The 19040-nt window shown below is 44.8% G+C and overlaps 1 protein-coding gene across 1 annotated transcript in view; it reads right to left on the bottom strand.

Moving 5' to 3' along the window:
* The window catches only part of LYZL4 (lysozyme like 4), a 42570-nt gene extending 40631 nt beyond the window's left edge, over nucleotides 1–1939 (bottom strand). Inside the window, exon 1 of the mRNA XM_044255182.1 lies at nucleotides 1918–1939. Coding sequence (XP_044111117.1) covers nucleotides 1918–1939 — 22 coding nt within the window. The remainder of the gene's footprint in view (nucleotides 1–1917) is intronic.
* Between the last annotated feature and the right edge of the window lie 17101 nt (nucleotides 1940–19040).

Below are 19040 nucleotides of genomic sequence, written 5' to 3' on the forward strand. Positions count from 1 at the left end.
GACTCCAAGGTGGATAGATAAATCAGGTTCTACTGGAGCACAGCTGTTTTGGTTTTCATAAATAAAAAAATCTCCAACATTGCAAAAATTCATCTGGAGATTGGGGAAATGAAATGTTCATAAAAATAAAAGTGCTGTGAGTGCAACTGTGTAAATGGGAAGCCTCTCCTTTCTATGGAGACTAATTGCCCCCAACAGGCTAACAGCAAATAATGAGTAATGAAGGATGCCAGAATTATTTATAAAGCTTTGGCTCCTGTGGCTTTGATAAATTTATTATGAAATGCCCTACAGAACCTCAACCCCAGGGGGAGCCCACTGTCTCCATGATCACAACTTGAGATGTGTTTAAGGTTCTGCCTCTGGTTGGGTTTCAGAAACATCAAATGCCAGTGTGTGTGTGTGTGTGTGTGTGTGTGTGTGTAGACAGAAGTCACAAAAGCTTTGAAAAACTAGAAAACTTTTAGGACATACATCTTATCAGGGATGGCAGGCCTTTGACACCTCTGTTCCAAACCCCCACTTGTTTTCTTCCCTATAACTCCTGGGTAGGAAGACAGAGGAAGACCTGCTTTTGTGAATTTATTTATTTTTTAAGATTTTTTAAAAAATTTATTTGAGGAGTGGCAGGGCAGGGCAGAAGGAAAGAAGAGAGAATCTTAAGCACACGCCACAGTGAGTGTGGAGCCCAACATAGGACTTGATTCCATAACCCTGAGACGGTGACCTGAGCCAAAATCAAAAGTCAGCAGCTTAACCGACTGAGCCATCGAGGTGTCCCTGCTTTTGTGAGTTTAAATACAGGCTTCCAAACTAGAAATCAGGTGGACCTGAGTGATTCCTGGAGATAAACAGTTAAAATATCTGAGTAAAAACCTCAGTTCTACCCAAGATATGTGACTCCAGAGCTCTCTCCAACGTGTCTGCCCTCCACCATCTTGCCACTGCCTCCAGCCTTCTGGGGCTTTCCCACAATGTAATAAGTATTTTTAGTAAAAATGTTGAAGGAAGAGGATGAAGGAGGCTGGGTGGAGCTAATTGTCCCTCTCTAGCTCTGGCTCTGGCCCTTTCTAGAAAGCTCTGGGCAGACAAAATTGTTCACAGGACCTGAAAGTAACATCTCTCCATACATTCATGGAAAACAGCATCTTGCTACTTGTGATTTTATTCCTCTCTAGAAAAGTGGAACTTGGCTCTACAAACCTTGAAGCTTTACTATCTGGACAGGAGGCAAAAAGGAAAGGAAGCCTGAGCAGTAGCAGGATTGTGATACCTCTTCAGTGGGATGTGAAGACAGGGCTCCTCTGGCCTCAGGTTCAGAGATGCCAACCAAAGAGGCAGGGAAATCTGAATGAGTCTCCCCATACAGAGATGTACCAAGAAAGTGGGAGCCCTCAACTATACCACAGATGTGAAAACAAGGTCTGAGTGTGTGAGAAAATAGGATTTGAGGGGTAATTCTCTGCAGGAAACTGTGCTGGGACCTTGAGGGGTTGGATGGATTGGTGCCTCCATTGCTTCCAATCTGTAGAAAGTGGGCTTCAATGGGAACATCTGGAGGCCTTCTTCTGGGTTCTCTGCCATGGGGGTAACACGGCCTAGGGTTGTACTCCTGCCCAGGCAATCAAGGCCATGTGTACCAGATTTGTACCAGATGTGAGCCATGTTAAGTCTTGCTCAAGGGTTCAGCTGGGTGGACAAAGCCCTCCCAGGATGAGAGCTGTGAAAAGGGGCACACTGATGGTGGCACTTGGAATCAACTTTGCTATCCTAGCTCCATGCACTACACCTTGGTGGGGTCTCAAACAGCAGCTTGCATGTGGGAGAGAGGGGGGTAAGAGAAGAACAGAAGTCACTTCTCCTTCCCAGTGGGAGACAGCTGCCAACCACAGGTCTCAGCATGGAGAGAAGTCTTACCTTTAAGTGATGTGTTAGTCATCTCTTCGTAGTCTGTGTTTTTTGGTGTTTTGACATTTGGGGGCTTTGCTGACCCTGGAGGGACAGCCAGGGCTAGCCAATTCTTAGAGATAGTTAAAAAAAATGTTTATCTTTGTGTACAGTGTAATAGAATGGTCAAGTTCCATTCTTCTACATATAGCTGCCCAGATTTCCCAGCACAATTTATTGAAGAGACTGTCTTTTTTCCACTGTATATTTTTTCCTGCTCTGTCGGAAGATTATTTGCCCATAGAGTTGAGGGTCCATATCTGAGCTCTCTACTCTGTTCCACTGGTCTATGTGTCTGTTTTTATGCCAGTACTATGTAGTCTTGGTGATCACAGCTTTGTAGTAAAGCTTGAAATCAGGTAACGTGATGCCACCAGTTTTATTTTTGTTTTTCAACATTTCCTTAGCGATTTGGGGTCTCTTCTGATTCCATACAAATTTTTGGATTATTTGCTCCAGCTCTTTGAAGAATACCGGTGGAATTTTGATTGGAATGGCACTAAAAGTATAGATTGCTCTAGGCAGTACAGACATTTTAACAATGTTTATTCTTCCGATCCAAGAGCATGGAATGGTCTTCCATCTTTTTGTGTCTTCTTCAATTTCTTTCATGAGTGTTCTGTAGTTCCTCAAGTACAGATCCTTCACCTCTTTTGTTAGGTTTATTCCCAGGTATCTTATGGTTCTTGGTGCTATAGTAAATGGAATCGATTCTCTAATTTCCCTTTCTGTATTTTCATTGTTAGTGTATAAGAAAGCCACTGATTTCTGTACATTGACTTTGTATCTTGCCACATTGCTGAATTACTGTATGAGTTCTAGTAGTTTGGGGGTGGAGTCTTTTGGGTTTTCCATATAAAGAATCATGTCATCTGCGAAGAGAGAGAGTTTGACTTCTTCATTGCCAATTTTAATACCTTTTATTTCTCTTTGTTGTCTAATTGCTGTTGCTAGGACTTCTAATACTATGTTGAACAAGAGTGGTAAGAGTGGGCATCCTTGTCGTGTTCCTGATCTCAACAAGAAGGCTGCAAGATTTTTCCCATTGAGGATGATATTTGCTGTGGGTCTTTCAGGAATCCATCAGAATCCTAGAGGAGAACATAGGCAGTAATCTCTTCGATATCAGTCACAGCAACTTCTTTCAAGATATGTCTTCAAAGGCAAAGGAAACAAAAGCAAAAATAATCTTTTGGGACTTCCTCAAAATCAAAAGCTTCTGCACAGCAAAGGAAACAGTCAAAAAAACAAAGAGGCAACCCATGGAATGGGAGAAGATATTTGCAAATGACAGTACAGACAAAAGGTTAATATCCAGGATCTATAATGAACTCCTCAAACTCAACACACACAAAACAGACAATCATATCAAAAAATGGGCAGAAGATATGAACAGAGACTTCTCCAATGAAGACATACAAATGGCTATCAGACACATGAAAAAAACGTTCATCATCACTAGCCATCAGGGAGATTCAAATAAAAACCACATTGAGATACCACCTTACACCAGTTAGAATGCCCAAAATTAACAAGACAGGAAACAACATGTGTTGGAGGGGATGTGGAGAAAGGGGAACCCTCTTACACTGTTGGTGAGAATGCAAGTTGGTGCAGCCTCTTTGGAGAACAGTGTGGAGATTCCTCAAGAAATTAAAAATAGAACTTCCCTATGACCCTTCAATTGCACTCCTGGGTATTTACCCCAAAGATACAGATGTCGTGAAAAGAAGGGCCATCTGCACCCCAATATTTATAGCAGCAATGGCCACGGTCGCCAAACTGTGGAAGGAACCAAGATGCCCTTCAACGGACAAATGGATAAGGAAGATGTGGTCCATATACACTATGGAGTATTATGCCTCCATCAGAAAGGATGAATACCCAACTTTTGTAGCAACATGGACGGGACTGGAAGAGATTATGCTGAGTGAAATAAGTCAAGCAGAGAGAGTCAATTATCATATGGTTTCACTTATTTGTGGAGCATAACAAATAGCATGGAGGACAAGGGGAGTTCGAGAGGAGAAGGGAGTTGAGGGAAATTGGAAGGGGAGGTGAACCATGAGAGACTATGGACTCTAAAAAACAATGTGAGGGGTCTGAAGTGGCGGAAGTGGTGGGAGGTTGGGGAACCAGGTGGTGGGTATTATAGAGGGCACTGATTGCATGGAGCACTGGGTGTGGTGAAAAAATAATGAATACTGTTATGCCGAAAATAAATAAAAAATAAATTAAAAATTTTTTTTTAAAAATTTAAAACTTAAAAAAAAAAGTCTTGACTTTGAAAGAATACCTTTCCTATGCAAACCCACCAATCCAGAGCCCATACCCCAACAACAACTTCCTCAGTCAGACTCTCACATTGGACCACTATCCACCAAGCTAATCACCCCAGGGCCAAGTGCCAGGCAACTAGGGACAGCTCTTGTGCCCCAGAGCCTACTGAAATTATCCAAACCAGCCAATTCTAAACCTGCTTACCCAGCCTCACAGAAAATACAGTAAAGGCTCTTGCTCATGCTTCTCCTCACTCCCTCACCCTACATGTGGCTCCCTGCGGCATGGTGTGTCCCCTTTACTTGGGATCTGTCAGCATCACAACTATCTTTTCAATGACAGCCTCTCAATCTGTTGGCCTCACCACGTCTGAATGATAACAAAACCTACACGTTAGAACAAGTGAAGACTGAGGATTTGATTAATATCCTTTACTGGATACATCCTCATTATTAATGAAAAGTGACTGAAAGACCATCTAGGACATAGGACTGAGTAGGAAACAAGTTGTCCTCATGTTCAGAGGCTGGGGAAAGTCACTCTCTTGAGAAATTGTAAAAGGACCATCTGAGACAAAAAATTAAGTTACATTTTGATTATGACATGAGTTGTATTTACTCAGACAAGTTTCAGCTATATTTAATTCATTATTATTGTTTGCAGCCAGGAATGTTACTGCACCATGAGGGAGAAAAGGGATTCCACAGATTAGAGCCCTCTGTGGGCTTTGAATAAGGGACCCTGCATCTGTCATCACACCCATCACACTCTCACTGTTCTGTGCTCACTTGAATGTGCAGGTATTGATAGAAGAGGAATATGAGGGTTGGGTCTGAGGAAAGAGGTCAACCTATTCAACCTGCGTATTTTGAGAAAAATAAAAGCAATCAAAGTCAAGGGCAGACATTAATTCATGCTTGGTATTCTCAGTAGGGGTATGAGGAAGGGTCCCAAGGAGATGGAAACTCTGATGGATGGAGAGGCACCCCGATGAGGGCTGTGACCATCTCCTGTCTTCCCCTTGAAATCAACTGAGAAATGTGAAACTAAGGAAAACTTGCCAGGTGTCGACTAGAGATCAGAAATGTGGAGCAGCATCTACAATAAACATGCAGAGGAAGCCAAACTGAACAAGGCCACCTGGTGGACCTTACTGCTCAGAAAGTACTGGTCTCATGAGAAGAACATCCAGAAGACCTGGGGCTGTATGAGCTCCTCACCTTCCACCACTGGAAACAGGACTAGAAGCAGAACAGACTATGAGCTGAGGTAGGTTCCTGAGGTCCCTTTGATGGTTCTCAAATGTTAGAAGCACAAGAATGAATAAAATGCTGCCTCCCAGGTTCCATGCCAAGTGATGCTGATTCAGCCAGTCTGGGAGGAGGCCCAGGATTGAGCATTTATCAAGCACATTAAGGAACACTCTCAGCTTGGATGACAGGCCTATCACTCACATGTAGACCATCCCTGCGAAACCCCTGATTTCACTCCACACAAACCCTCATGCCTAATTCAACATGGCCTCCTATCCTTACTCTCTGTCACTACACAGACACACATACACCCCAGGAAGAAAACTCCACAAGACTGTGATGGGCAGTGAAGATTTACTTAGGATGTCACAGGAAGGTTGAGAGGGAGGTGATCCTGTACGACACACACCATTTCACTACAGACTTCCCCTTTGGACATCACCTGCCCAGTCTCCCTTCTTGGGTACCAGCCACGCTCAGTCTCTTCCTCCTGATCTTTCCCCAACTGCTCTATGTTCCTGGCTCTCCTTCACGTGCTCCTATTCTTTGCCAAATATAAACCCACACACACCAACTTTGAGTACTCATACTAAGGAAACAAAATGTCCTTCAGCTACTAGGATCCATAGCCCACCATTTAGAAGGAAGCCTTTTTTTCCAGTAGTCACAGCAAGGATGAGGTTCACCTCTGATAAGGACACCACCAGACAAAACTGACAGCCAATGCCAGGAGACCCAAAGTCACGGTGAGTGCTTGGGTTTGAGATGCCAGTGGGCCATGGGAAAATGTATGTCAAAACCACAAGGAGAGACCGCACCACGTCCACTAGGGCAACTGGATTCAAAGTCAGTTAAGAACTAGTGTTGAGCAAGCTGTGGAGAATTTGGAACCCTCATACACTGCTATTGGTAGGAATGGTACAACTACTTTGAAAAACAGTCTGAGTTTGAAAAACAGTCAAAAAGCTAAGTATAGACCTAATATGACCCAGGAATTCCACCTCTAAGTATGTGCCCAAGAGTAAGAAAACAGATTCATGAAAATCTTGTACATGAGGGTTCGTAGTAGCATCGTTATCTTAGCCAAGAGGTGAAAACAACCCCAACGTCCATCAACTGCTGAAGGGATAAACCATATGTGCCCTACCCCCACACACTGGATGGAATGCAATGGAGCATCATTGAGCAAATCAAAGGAGCGAGCAGTGGTTCAGGCTACCACACAGATGATCCTCGAACACAGGCTAAGTGAAAGAAGCTAGACACAAAAAGCCTCATATTGTATGATTCCATTTATATGGAATGTCCAGGAGAGGCAAATCTATACAGACAGAAAGCAGAATTAGTGGTGGCCTCAGGCTGGGAGAACTTGGGGAGGAAATGGAGGATGATTTATGATGGGTATGGTGTTTCTTTCTGGTGTGATGAAAATGTCCTGAAATGGATTGTGTTGATAGCTACACAGCTCTGTGCCTCTACAGAAGCCACTGAGTTGTGTATTTTAAGTAAATGAATAGTATGGCCCATGAATGATAGTTCAATTAAGCTGTGGGGGGGTTGTTTTTCTTTACTTTTGTTTTGTTTTTTTAATAGAGAGAGAGAGAGAGAGAAGGCCAGTGGGGTACTTCAGTCTTCAAGCCACGCAGGCCTGTGTTGGATATCTCCCACTTCCTGGCCATGTGACTTTGGGTAGTTATATCTCACATCTTAAAGCCTCTGTTTCCTTCTCTCTAAAACAGGGACATATATGCATACTGACAGTCTTATTGTGAGGATAGAATGAGATCGTGTGTGCAAACTGCTCAACACTCTGTTGGAACACAGGCTAGCATACACTCAGCGAGTGGATGCTAATAGTACCCTTACGAATGGTAATAAATGATGTGCCTTGCAAAGCCTCCGAGGTCTTGGTGCTCATTTGTTCATTCAGCAACTACATACCCAGAGCTACCCTGAGTCAAAGAGAATGTTCAAAGCACTAGGGTGTAGGTCAGAAGAAAAAACCGGCATGCGTAAAGCTCACATTCCAGTCGGGGGAGAAATAAGACAGACAGACAGACATGACAATACTGGATAGGGACAGATGGGCCTCCGGGCCTCCCCTTCAGAGCTGCTCACTATTAGGTTTGTTTGTTTGTTTGTTTGTTTGTTTGTTTGTTTTGAGAGAGAGAGAGAGAGAGAGAGTGTGTGTGTGTGTGTGTATATGTGTGTGAGCAAAAGGGTGGTAGAGAGAGGGAGAGAGAGAGTGAGCAGAAGGGCTGTAGGGAGAGGGAGAGAGAGAATCCCAAGCCAGCTCCATGCCCATTGAAGGGGTTGGAACCAGTGACCCTGAGATCATGACCTGAGCAGAAATCAAGAGTCCAACAGTCAGCAGACTGAACTGCCTAGGTGCCCCATCACGTTTATGTTTTGATTATTGGCCTTTAAATGATGTTTTATTGGAATGTACAAACCTCAAGGCTAAAGAAGCTACAATCCTCACATGGGCAAAACTTCAGCCCACTTCATTCCCAAGACCCTCGGAGCATCTCGAGGCAAACATGGCATCTCGGGCATAGATAGTCTTTCCAAATTTTATCCCAATGCCATGGCTTGAAACAGGCCCTCTTCCCAAGCTGTACAGAATTCAATTTCTCATCATTTCTCGTGAAAGCTAGACTTCCAAGCAAATGCAATTCTAAGCAGTCATCAAGATTCATGCTGCTAATAGGGCCTCCTGTCTCTCTGATTCAGTTTGGATCTTTCAAAAACGCCTTGATTAAATTTGGCTCTTCTGAAAATGTCAGAGGCTTTGATTCAGGAAGTGTGAATTCTCAGCACGTTTGCCAAGTGTAGGACGCTCTCTCTATCACACATTCACTCTCCTTGGTGACTAAGGCCTGTGTCTTACACAAATGGGTACATTTTTAGTCTGATGGCTGAGGAAGAGCACTGGCCAGAATTAAACCCTCACTCCCCTCACGGGTTTGCTGTGCCATGAAGGTAAGTAACATCATGCACAGGGCCCCTCAGTCTCCTGGACGTGTCTCCAGGCTGGTTCCTCAGCAATGCTCAGGTAGGGGGACAAGAGGACTTTGCACAGTATCTGCCAGAAGGTGTGTTTGGCTGCCATAAAGCACTTTTCAGTCCTCAAAAGACTCGGCAGCTTCCTCCGTCTTCTTTCCTTGGTCCAGAGCACACAGCAGAGAGATGAGCTCTCCTCTCTCATGTGTTGCACCTGACATCAACTGACAGGACAGATACAATGACAGTCCCCTCTGGGAAGCAGCACCAGGAATCAACTGTTGTATTTTCTGACAGATGCCAGGGAGAGGAGGAGGGGAATGCACCAGGTACACCTGTCCTTTAATATCCTGACAGCTGTGACAATGACCATCTCTGTGGCCACGTGAACAAAGAAGAGGATTGGAACGGAAGTAATGACAAGACTGTGGGGACGTTTACATGAGACCCTCCAGGTGTCTCTGGAGAACACCTGGAAATATCAGCTGCCTTTCCTCATGGGTCCGGCTTCTTTCTCAGCTCCAACAGCTACCACCTCTCCCAGGGACAGGAGGGGAGAATAAAGTCAAAGCCACGGCTAGGCTTTTAAGTGTCAAAAGTCAGTCTGAGGGGTTTGAAGTGGCGGGGGGGTGAGAGGTTGGGGTACTAGGTGGTGGGTACTATAGAGGGCACGGATTGCATGGAGCACTGGGTGTGGTGAAAAAATAATGATACTGTTATGCTGAAAATAAATAAATTAAAAAAAAAAAAGAAAAAAATGTCAAGTCAGCTTTGAGTTAGAAACTGAAGGACTCAGAGCATAGTGCACAGATCCTCTAGAAGCTTGGAAGGCCTGTGACAGGTCAGAGCCAGTTTTCCAAGCTCCAGAGGAGAGGAAGTTCCCAGGATGGCAGAAGAGAGAGCATCTGGGAAGTGATGAAGGCAGCAAGGGATGCAGTCACTGGGAGTTTTCCTGGAAAAGGCCCTACTCATCCACCCACCACCAGAACCTGCAGGGGGAGGAAGAATAAGACAGAGACCTCAGGCAGAGGTGAGGGTCCTAGTAGACAGGGTCCCACACTTAAGGTTGTCAGATAAAATGCAATATTGGGACATATTTATAGTAAAAAAAAAAAAAACCTCTTGTGGTTTATCTGAAATTCAAGTTGAACCAGGAAGCCTGTATTTTTAAGTACTAAATCTGGCAGCCCTACTTTTTCCTCACCCCCCGGGGGGACAGCCCCCTCACTGTAAGTATGATGAGAAAGACCAAGGCAAGGACTAGCCCCAAGACACGGTGGGGGTGAGGGGATTGGGACAGCCTTGGGAACGTCGCCGCCTCATGGCCAGTTGCAGAAGGAAAACATTGGCTCTGCACCAAGAAAGGTCCAGAGCCAGCCTCTGGCTAAGGTTCCAGAAGTCAAATAAGGAGGACACAGCTGCCACCTGCAGGAAGCCTTCTCCTCAGACAGCACCAGTGTGGCTTGATAGTGTCACCCAGACCAGCTTTTACACACACACACACACACACAGTGTGTCCCTCTGTGCCAAAACAATAAAAGCCCATGCTCTACAGAGCACTTGCTATGTACTAGGGACTGTTTGCGTAACTTATGCTTAATATTTTCTAAATGCACTATTCTTTATCCACTCCTCCAATCCTTGCAACGATCTTACAAAGTAGGTAGTTTTATCCCCATTTTCCTGTGAGGAAGCAGAGACAAAGAAGTTAGGTGAGCAACCCAGAGTCATCTGGCTGGCAAGGGACAATCCAGGTGTAAGGCCAGCTGTTTTTGGTCCAGAGGCCACACTCTTAACCTCCTCTCAATGGCCTCTACAGTCGTATCACTTGGATTTGGGTGTGACAGCAAGTTATAGAGAATCCCAATTAGCAGTGACTATGACACAAGGTCAGAGGCAGACAGGCCGAGACTGAAGGCCAAGACAGCTCCATAAACCTCCTCCCAGCTCTGCCTTCACTAGGTGACTTTCAAACTTGTGGCCCAAAATGGCTACCAGTGCCCCAGTCATCACATCTGTGTTCCAAGCAGGAGGAAGGAGGGAAAATGGTGGGCTCCCTCCTCCACCCCCACCATTGAAACTCTTCCAGGAAGTCACACATACACTTCTTACTTACGTGGCCTCATCTTGGTGTAAGAGAGGCTAGAGCAAGTAATCTTTTGACTGGTTGACAACATGTCCAGCTACAACCAGGAATAAAGAAGAAAATGACTACTGAGCAGTTCCTGTTACACTATCTCTGAAGTGTTAAAGTCCCCAGAACCTTGGACCTCTACTAGACTTACCTTTCCCCCAGTCCCTCCCCTCAGCTCCACTGTGGATGGAGCCCACAACGCAGTGTGATTGGCTTCTCCAGGAGTCTGTGAAGAGCTCATGAGGCTTGAAGCTGAGGTAAAGAAACATTCCCAGGGATTGTCCCCATCCCCTGCACCCCCCCGCCTTTAAAGCAACCACCATTTTGATGCTTATTGCCATGGGTTAGTTTTGCATCTTCTAGAACTTCATATAAACCAGAATCACAGAGCGTGAATCTCTTGCATCTGGGCTCTTTCACTCAGCCTTGTGTCTGAGATTCATTCCCGTGGTGTTTCTCAGTGTTGTGTGGAGCTCCTTATGTGACGATGTCCCAATTTGTTTATCCGTGCACCTGTTGAGGGACTCCCGGTCTGTCTCCAGTTTTGAGATACTATAAATTAGCTCATGTGAGCATTCTTGCCCAAGGCTTTTTATGGGCATTGCTCTTCATTGTTCTCGGTTAAATACCTAGGATTAGAACGACAGGACAGGGGTGCCTGGGTAGCTCAGTAGGTTAAGTGTCTGCCCTTGGCTCGGGTCATGATCCCAGGGTCATGGGGTTGAGCCCCACACAGGGCTCCCTGCTCAGTGGAGAGCCTGCTTCTCCCTCTCCTTCTGCCTGCTGCTCTGCCTACTTATGCTCTCTGTCTCTCTGTCAAATAAATAAATAAATTTTTTTTAAAAAAAATAGTACAGGACAGATAGGCCTGGGTCATAGGATAGATGGGCATTTAACTTTTTACATAATTGCCAAGCAATTTTCCAAAGTGGTCCAGCATGTTACACACTCCCCCTATCCCCAGACAGTGTGTGAGTGTTCCAGTTGCTCCACATAGAGAGTTCTAGGGAGAAGCCCTAGGAGTGACACGTTGTCCTCACTGGACTTCAGGGGCCTGGCAAGACCCCCAGGTGAAGCTCCAGCCTGGGAAGCCATGGTAGGGGTTCTTCTACCCGAAGGCCACAAGAAGGCTTGGCCTGAGGAAGGCTAGAGCAGGAGGCCACTGCCACCGGCCCTGTAATGTGAGGGCGACGTGGGCGAAGACACTCCTGGGACCTTGCAGGTGGCAAGCCCTTCACAGAGGGTCTCCACCCATCCTTCATGTCAGCCCTGGCCTGTCAGGAATGCAGGGATACAGCGGGATAGATGAAGGGTAAGAGATGAGTTTTAAATACTCAGGATGGGTACCAAGGAGTAATGGCCCCAGAAAAAAGCCAGCAATGCCTCTATCACAAACCCTCCACATACTCTGAAAAGTCTGGATGCCAGGAGACCTCTGACCTAAAGTACAAGGAATGTGTAGGTGGTGGAAGCTGTTTCTCCTAGATGCAAAAGACTCCATTGTCTTGTGGAAGACTCTCCCAACGGAGTCTTAGGTCCACAGTTCAGGAACTCCAGAAAATCAACAAGGATTCTGGGTGACTTGATCAAGAAACATGTGTGTGTGTGTGTGTGTGTGTGTGTGTGTGTGTGTGTGTTTCTTCTGATTTTACTATCTTCTCAACACAGAACGTTAGTTCTGACTCTGAGTAAGGAAACTGAGGCACAAATGCAGCCCCTTCTCCAAGGCCTGGAGTCTCTAAATAGCAAAGCAGTTTCCATTTTATCTGGGTGGCTCCAAAGCTGGGGCTCCATGTCTTACACCCCTACTCCTCTTATTTACATCCTATAAACCCACTGGGCTGAGGTGGGGGGCTGGTGTCCTGAGGACTTAGGAACGTGATGCCACTGCCACCTAGTGGTGATGTGACCACATGGCCTGTGGCTGGGGCTCCCACTGAAGTCAAGGGGACACATCTACTGAATGAAGGACCACCCCAGGGCAGCCTAACCCATGGAATATGACAGGTTTCCAAAGCCTCTCTGGAAGCTTTGTCCCCAGAGGGCTCAGGATTTTCACCATTAGACTCTCTCCTTCTAGAAAAGGCATTTTGAGATAGATGCTTGCCAAAATTTGTATGTGTAATTAACATATCAATGCCTTGGGTGTTTCCCCAGTCAGCTGGGACTTAAGAAGCAGACAGAAGGTTCAAGGCGATGGGGCACAGAACTCACATAAATTTTGATGGGGAAGGTGGAATCCAGAAGTAGGGCTTCAAGCATGGGCCTCAAGGAGAGAGATTGGATTTGGGTGGGGCACTGAACTCAGAGCCCTTTTTATAATTCTGTCCCCATTTGGCTTTTCTCTGTCAACTCCCTCAGCTGGGTGGAAGAAGGTGGGTAAAAATTCGTCATGGGGAATACGAAGCCCTCTGAGCTCTGGATCCTGTGCTGTCTCCAGCCTCCTGTCCCTTGCCCCAGTTCACACCCTTGGGCAGTTCCAGGTAAGTAATTATTCCTTGGTAGGTAGTTAGTTATTCCTTGGGCTGCTCCCTACAAACCCACTTTCTGGGAAATGCCTTTCATCCCTGGAGAAGAGACAAAAATGTCTTTTTATTTTTACCCTTCTTGGCTGGGAGTCTGTAACAAAAGAGAGCTTAACAAGAGAAAAAAACAAGCTGAAGTTTATTAACACACCCACTGTGCAAACAATACACAGGAGCATCCAGAGGTGAGTGACTCAAAGGGGTGTTTAGAGCTTCTGTGCTATCCTAGGCTAAAGGAAAAAGGGTTTGAAGTTTTGGGTGGGGGCATTGGAAGGTGATCAGAAGTATGGTAAACAAGGGTTCTTTAATAATGTTAGTTATGCAGATTTAAGTTGTGCCCACTCCACTGATAAGAGTAGTTAAGAATCTTCCTCTTCCTGGTACAAGAGAGGGGAACTTCTCCACAAATAGAAATTTCCTTTATAATAAATGCAAATTTACTTTACCAAAGGAAAATTTGTTCCCTGCTTTTAGAGCATTTCCTGTACCTGTTGGTTCTCAATGGCCTCAAAACAACCCATATGCCAAAAAGGCACAGTTTGGGGTGGCATGTTCTGGAGCCCCTCAACCCCCCAGCACTAAAGCCCCAATGCTACATACTCCAAGAGTAGCTTCCACACAGTATTCTGTGCGGATGGCATCACTGGGGAGCAACTCCATAGCCTACAAGATGAGGGTGCCCCTGGGGGCTCACGCACCTTGCAGAGGGCCTGCCCTTGCCATTACCATCCATGCAATTGTGGTGGGCAGTCTTCACAACTATGACCTGACCTCCAGGCCTGGTATGGGCTGGTGAGGGCTCCAAAATCAAGTGGAGCTAGTCGGACAGCTCCCAACCCCCACATATGACACTGACATGAGATTTCAAAATCTGATTGGCAGGGATGCCAAATAAAGAAAGTGTGGGTAGTTGCCCTAAACTGCATGTTATGGTGCCCTGACCAGATCTCCTTGCTGGGGGCGGGGGGAAGGTGGTGGTGTACACCCATCTGCTTGGTGCTGTGTGAGCTTCCAACATTTCAAAGTGACCTTTTCTCTTGAAAATCAGCTGCTACCATAGAGTGCTCACCTCTCCCCCAGCCAAGAGCCACAGAAATACAAAAGGCCAGCCTCAAGGCATAAGAACTCTCCAGTAGATTGCATCCCAGACGCCCCTCCACCAACCCTGGTTGGGCCTCTGCTTCCCACTCTTGCTTCCTTCCTGTCTTGTAGGCTTTCCTTGAGAATACTACTCCCAGCATATCTTCCAAATCCATCTCAAGTCTCTGCTTCTAGGGAACCCACCTAAGGCAACCATATTCTACCCCATGGGGTAGAAACCAAGGGAGCCAGTCTGTGGGGAAAGAGTGGCAAAGATTCTCTTCTTGATCAAACTTGAGATAGCTTTTTGACGAGGCGAGGCCTCAGCTTTGGCCTATGAAAACTGCAGACTCAGCACAAATGATTTTGTCCATCCCCACATGAAAAGAACAAACACCAAAGTAGTTTCCAACAGCTCAAGGCTATATATGGCTTCAATGCCCCCCTTAAAGCACCTGCGGGAAGGAGTTCAAGGCTGCCAGGGGAATCACTGCTTGTTTCAGCCAAAACCTGGTAATAGACAGGCAGGTCCCCAAAACCTAGCCCCCCACCACCCTTATCCCAAGGGTACAAGGGAGGGTTGACCTTCCCTTCTGTGGAAAAGCCAGTCTTGCATCCACTTGTACGTTCATTTCAATATTGCCAATCCATCTATAAATGGATCTGTTCTTTGGATTCTCCTTTGATCTGGTTGTGAAATTTTTACCAGTTTTCTCATTAGTAAGCACAATAAAACCCTTAACAGGTGTTCATGTTTATATCTGTGTGAGAGTGATGGTTCTATCAGTTTTGGAAAATGACCCTTTAACAGAACATTGGGGTCTTTTGTTTTTCATTTGTGTAATAATGATTACCATGAACTACACACTGTGTAGTGGGTTTTACTATCAATGTTCTGTTTATAGTGGAGATGTCATCAGTTTTGTTCACTGAATAAAATATACCTCAGCTCCTAGAACAGTCCATAGCATATAGCAAGTGCTCAAAAATTTATTTGTAACTAAATGAAAAAGTCTCAACAATGCCAGGCAAAGTTGCTGTTGCCATCCCCCTTTTTGAAGATGAGGAGGCCGGGGCACCTAGCTGTAGATGAGGGTGTGAAAATTTGAATACCTTGGGTCCTCAGATGAAACTAAGACAGGAAGCAAATCCCATTACATTTCCTTTTATAGAACTATGGAAATTTTTCCAAGAGGAACTCCCAACAGGCTTCTTACTTCCCTTTGGCCCAAATTGTATAACATGTCCTTCTGTGAACCAATCATCAAAGGAATGAACTCACACTTAGACCATCTGGGCCATTCCTGGATTGGTGATGAAGTCAAATGCAGAGGGGGAGGGTCCGAACAAAGAAGGTAGGTTCACAACCAGTAGTGTCAACTCCAGCAAGTTTTTCAGTTGTCCTTTCCCCACTGAGCTCACCAGCTTAGAATCCATTTTATTTCTGTCTTGTTAAATCAATTTTTTACACTGTCATAATTTTTTAGAAATGTATCATTTATATCAACATGATATATCCATTTAAAATATAGAATTCAGGGGCGCCTGGGTGGCTCAGTGGGTTAAAATATAGAATTCAATAAGTATGGGCCATGTAGCCACAGCCCCAGTCAAGATAGGGAACATTTACATCACCCCAAAGAGGGCCTTGGTGCAAATTTCCAGTCAGTCCCACACTCCCACCAGGAGGCAGACAGTCACTGTTTTGATTTGTATCACTGGAGATTAGGTTTGCCTAGTCTAGAAATTCTCATAAATCAAATCATACAGTATGTACTTTTTAATGTCTGGAATCTTTCACTTAACATATATTCAGAAAAAAAATAGTATTGGGGGGATTCATCCATGTTTTTGTATGTATCCTTAACTTGTCCCATTTTAAAAAAAGATTTTATTTATCTGACAGAGAGAGAGAGAGAGCACAAGCTGGGGAGGAGCAGGCAGAGGGAGAGGGAGAAGCAGACCCCCCCACTGAGCAGGGAGCCTGATGTGAGGCTGGATCCCAGAACCCTGTGATCATGACCTGAGCTGAGGCAGATGCTTAACTGATTGAGCCACCCAAGTGCTCCAATTTGTCCTTTTTTTTAATCACTGGATAGGACCCAATTCATACAATGGGCATATATACCACAAACTGTGTATTCATTTTCCCCTTAGGAATATTTGGATTGTTTACCGTTTGGGGCATCTAAACAAAGATGCTAAGAACATTCACATACAAAGCTTCTCAGATCTGTTTTTAAGTTGTCTTCTTGGCTCAAGGATCCCAGAGCACAGGGGAAGTTAGCCTAATATACACAAGCAGCAATGACCCAGGGACTGTTTCTGGTCCAGAATCCTAGGCTGCCAGGCTGAGATTCCATTCTTTAGAGAACTTGGGCAAAACAATACCTTCCCAGCTCTGTATTTGACCTCCTGGCACACCCAGGGAAGGCCTCAGCAACTTTCCCTGAGAAGGGATTATACACTCCAGTGCCTGAGGTGTGCATTTTGTCCACATCCATCCATCCCCTGGGTCATCATACAGTTCCAACACCAACTCACCACTGTGGCCATGGGTGTGAGGACCTAGAGAGAGATTTCTTTCTTTCTCCCTTTCCTTCTTTTTCTTTCTTTCTTTCTTTCTTTCTTTCTTTCTTTCTTTCTTTTTTTCTTTCTTCTTATTTCCTTCTTTCTCTTTATGCTCAACTGAGAAAACTTAGTCTATTCAGTCATCTATTCATTAAATATTTATTAAGTATTTAGTGTGTACCAGAAATTAAGGATATAGCATTCAACGAAAGACAAAATAAAAGTCCCCAAAACAAGAAACCAAGCCTTGACTATTCTCAATGACAAATGCAATGAGGTAGATAATGTCTAGGAAAGACTATAAGTGTCAGCCTCCTCATCATTATGTGGGGGTCATATGGCTAGTTCTGACCAATTAAGTGTGAACAGTAATAACATACATTCCAGGGTTGGGGCAAAGAATACCCCATGTACAGTTCTCCAGTGTCCTTCTTCCCTCAGCTATTAGCCACTGGTCCTGGATATGGCAACTACAAAACAATGGTACCTCGGTTAGCCTGAACCCCTGAATGGCAGTGCAGCAGTCTCCCATCCCCCTGACGATAAGTGGCAGACTTTTATTGTGTTAAATCACTGCGATTTGGGGGATTTTTATTACCATTACATAACTCAGCCAATCCTGACTAAAGCAGAAAACCAGTACCAGAGAGAAGTGCTGCTGTAGCAAGCCTAAGAAATAACTGAACAGTCGGCCCACAGGTAACAAGGAAATAGATACACAACGCTGGAAAGACCACACTCCAAGTTATGTAGGGACAAAACGCCCGAGAGTATTGTTCTCTGCAATAACGTGGTAGCTCACAGGACTAATAAACCTGTAGCTATAGGGGAAGACTGGAAATCAAAACAGTACTATCAAGTAATACTTACCTCATGGGCAAGATAATATAAGAAAGAGAAAGAAGCACTTAAGAAATTTGCTATCAGGACCAAAACTGAATAGAAAGAATTCAAAAGTTGGGGGTTTCACATTACCAAAAAACAAACAAACAAACAAACAAACAAAAACGCCAAATGCTTAGAGACCCTAATGACCAGAAGATGAATTGGGAAAGCCCACCAAAACTCAGACTTTCAACAAAGATCAGACTAACAGTAGAGCTTTCCCACAGAAGCCTGATGGCTTCAAAGTATCCCTCCCTCTTCAGAGTAAACACAAGGCGGGGTGGCATGGCGGGAGGCAGGCAAAGAAATATGGTAATCTGAGAACTAGATCTTGGAATGAACTGTATTTATGGTTTCAATGACATGGAACTGGCTGGGATCAAACAGACAATAAATCTCCTAAGTTTTTGAACTGCCAAAAGAAATAGTTCTGGACTAAAAGAATTCTGTGACTCCTCAAGATTTACACTGACCCCTGAGCCCCCAACTTTCTTTTGTTTAGCCGGAAGTGAGCTAAGAAATTTATACAGCCCCCAAAGAGAATCTATTTACAACCTCCACCTCAGATTAGCCAAGGATAATAAAAAAGAAGCAAGGTATAATCAAAGAGAATTCCTCAACCTCACAATAGGAGCACTCACAAGATCTACCCAGTGGAATTTCAGAATTGCTCTTGAGATACATTTGAAGATCATGGAAGAGCCTGGGCTAGAAAGTCATTGTTATATACAGAAGTATTTGAGGCTTTAGGTCTGAAGGAGATTAACAAGACTAATGGAGAAGGGAAGTAGTCCAAATACTGAGACCAGAGACATTGGAAGGTTTAGAAGTCAGAAGATGAGAGGGAACTAATAAAGAAGCCTGAGAAAGAAGATCCAAAGAGGTAGATGGGAACTAAAAGAGCACAGAAGATCACCAGCCAAGTGAATAAAGGGTGCCAAAGAATAGCTTAAAGGCATTTAGTTTATACACAGCTGAAAATGTAGTCATATACCAGAAAGCACAACTACATAGAAATTGTCACTCTAAACAAAGGCAAAGGCAGGATTTATAGAGCAAAACTCATGGAGAGCATGTGAACAGAGCCTTGAGTTTGCCCTTGGATAGAATGGTTGGCCACAAATGCTCAGAATGGGAGGTGTGCCCTTGAGAAGGCTATCAGGGTTAGAGAAGGCAGTTTAGTTCTTTGTGGGATGCGTGGAAAGCCCTGAGGGCTCTGTTGCTAGGATGGATAACACCCCTGCCCCTAGTGGTGGCCAGTGTCTTTCTACTGGTGTTTCCACCTTAGGTAAGCAGGTAGTCTCTCCATTTCCCTCATTATGACTTCTCAATCTTTCCTTTAGTCAGTCTGAGCTTAATGAG

Source organism: Neovison vison, chromosome 6 (assembly GCF_020171115.1).
Source record: "Neovison vison isolate M4711 chromosome 6, ASM_NN_V1, whole genome shotgun sequence".
NCBI classification, from domain to species: Eukaryota; Metazoa; Chordata; class Mammalia; order Carnivora; family Mustelidae; genus Neogale; species Neogale vison.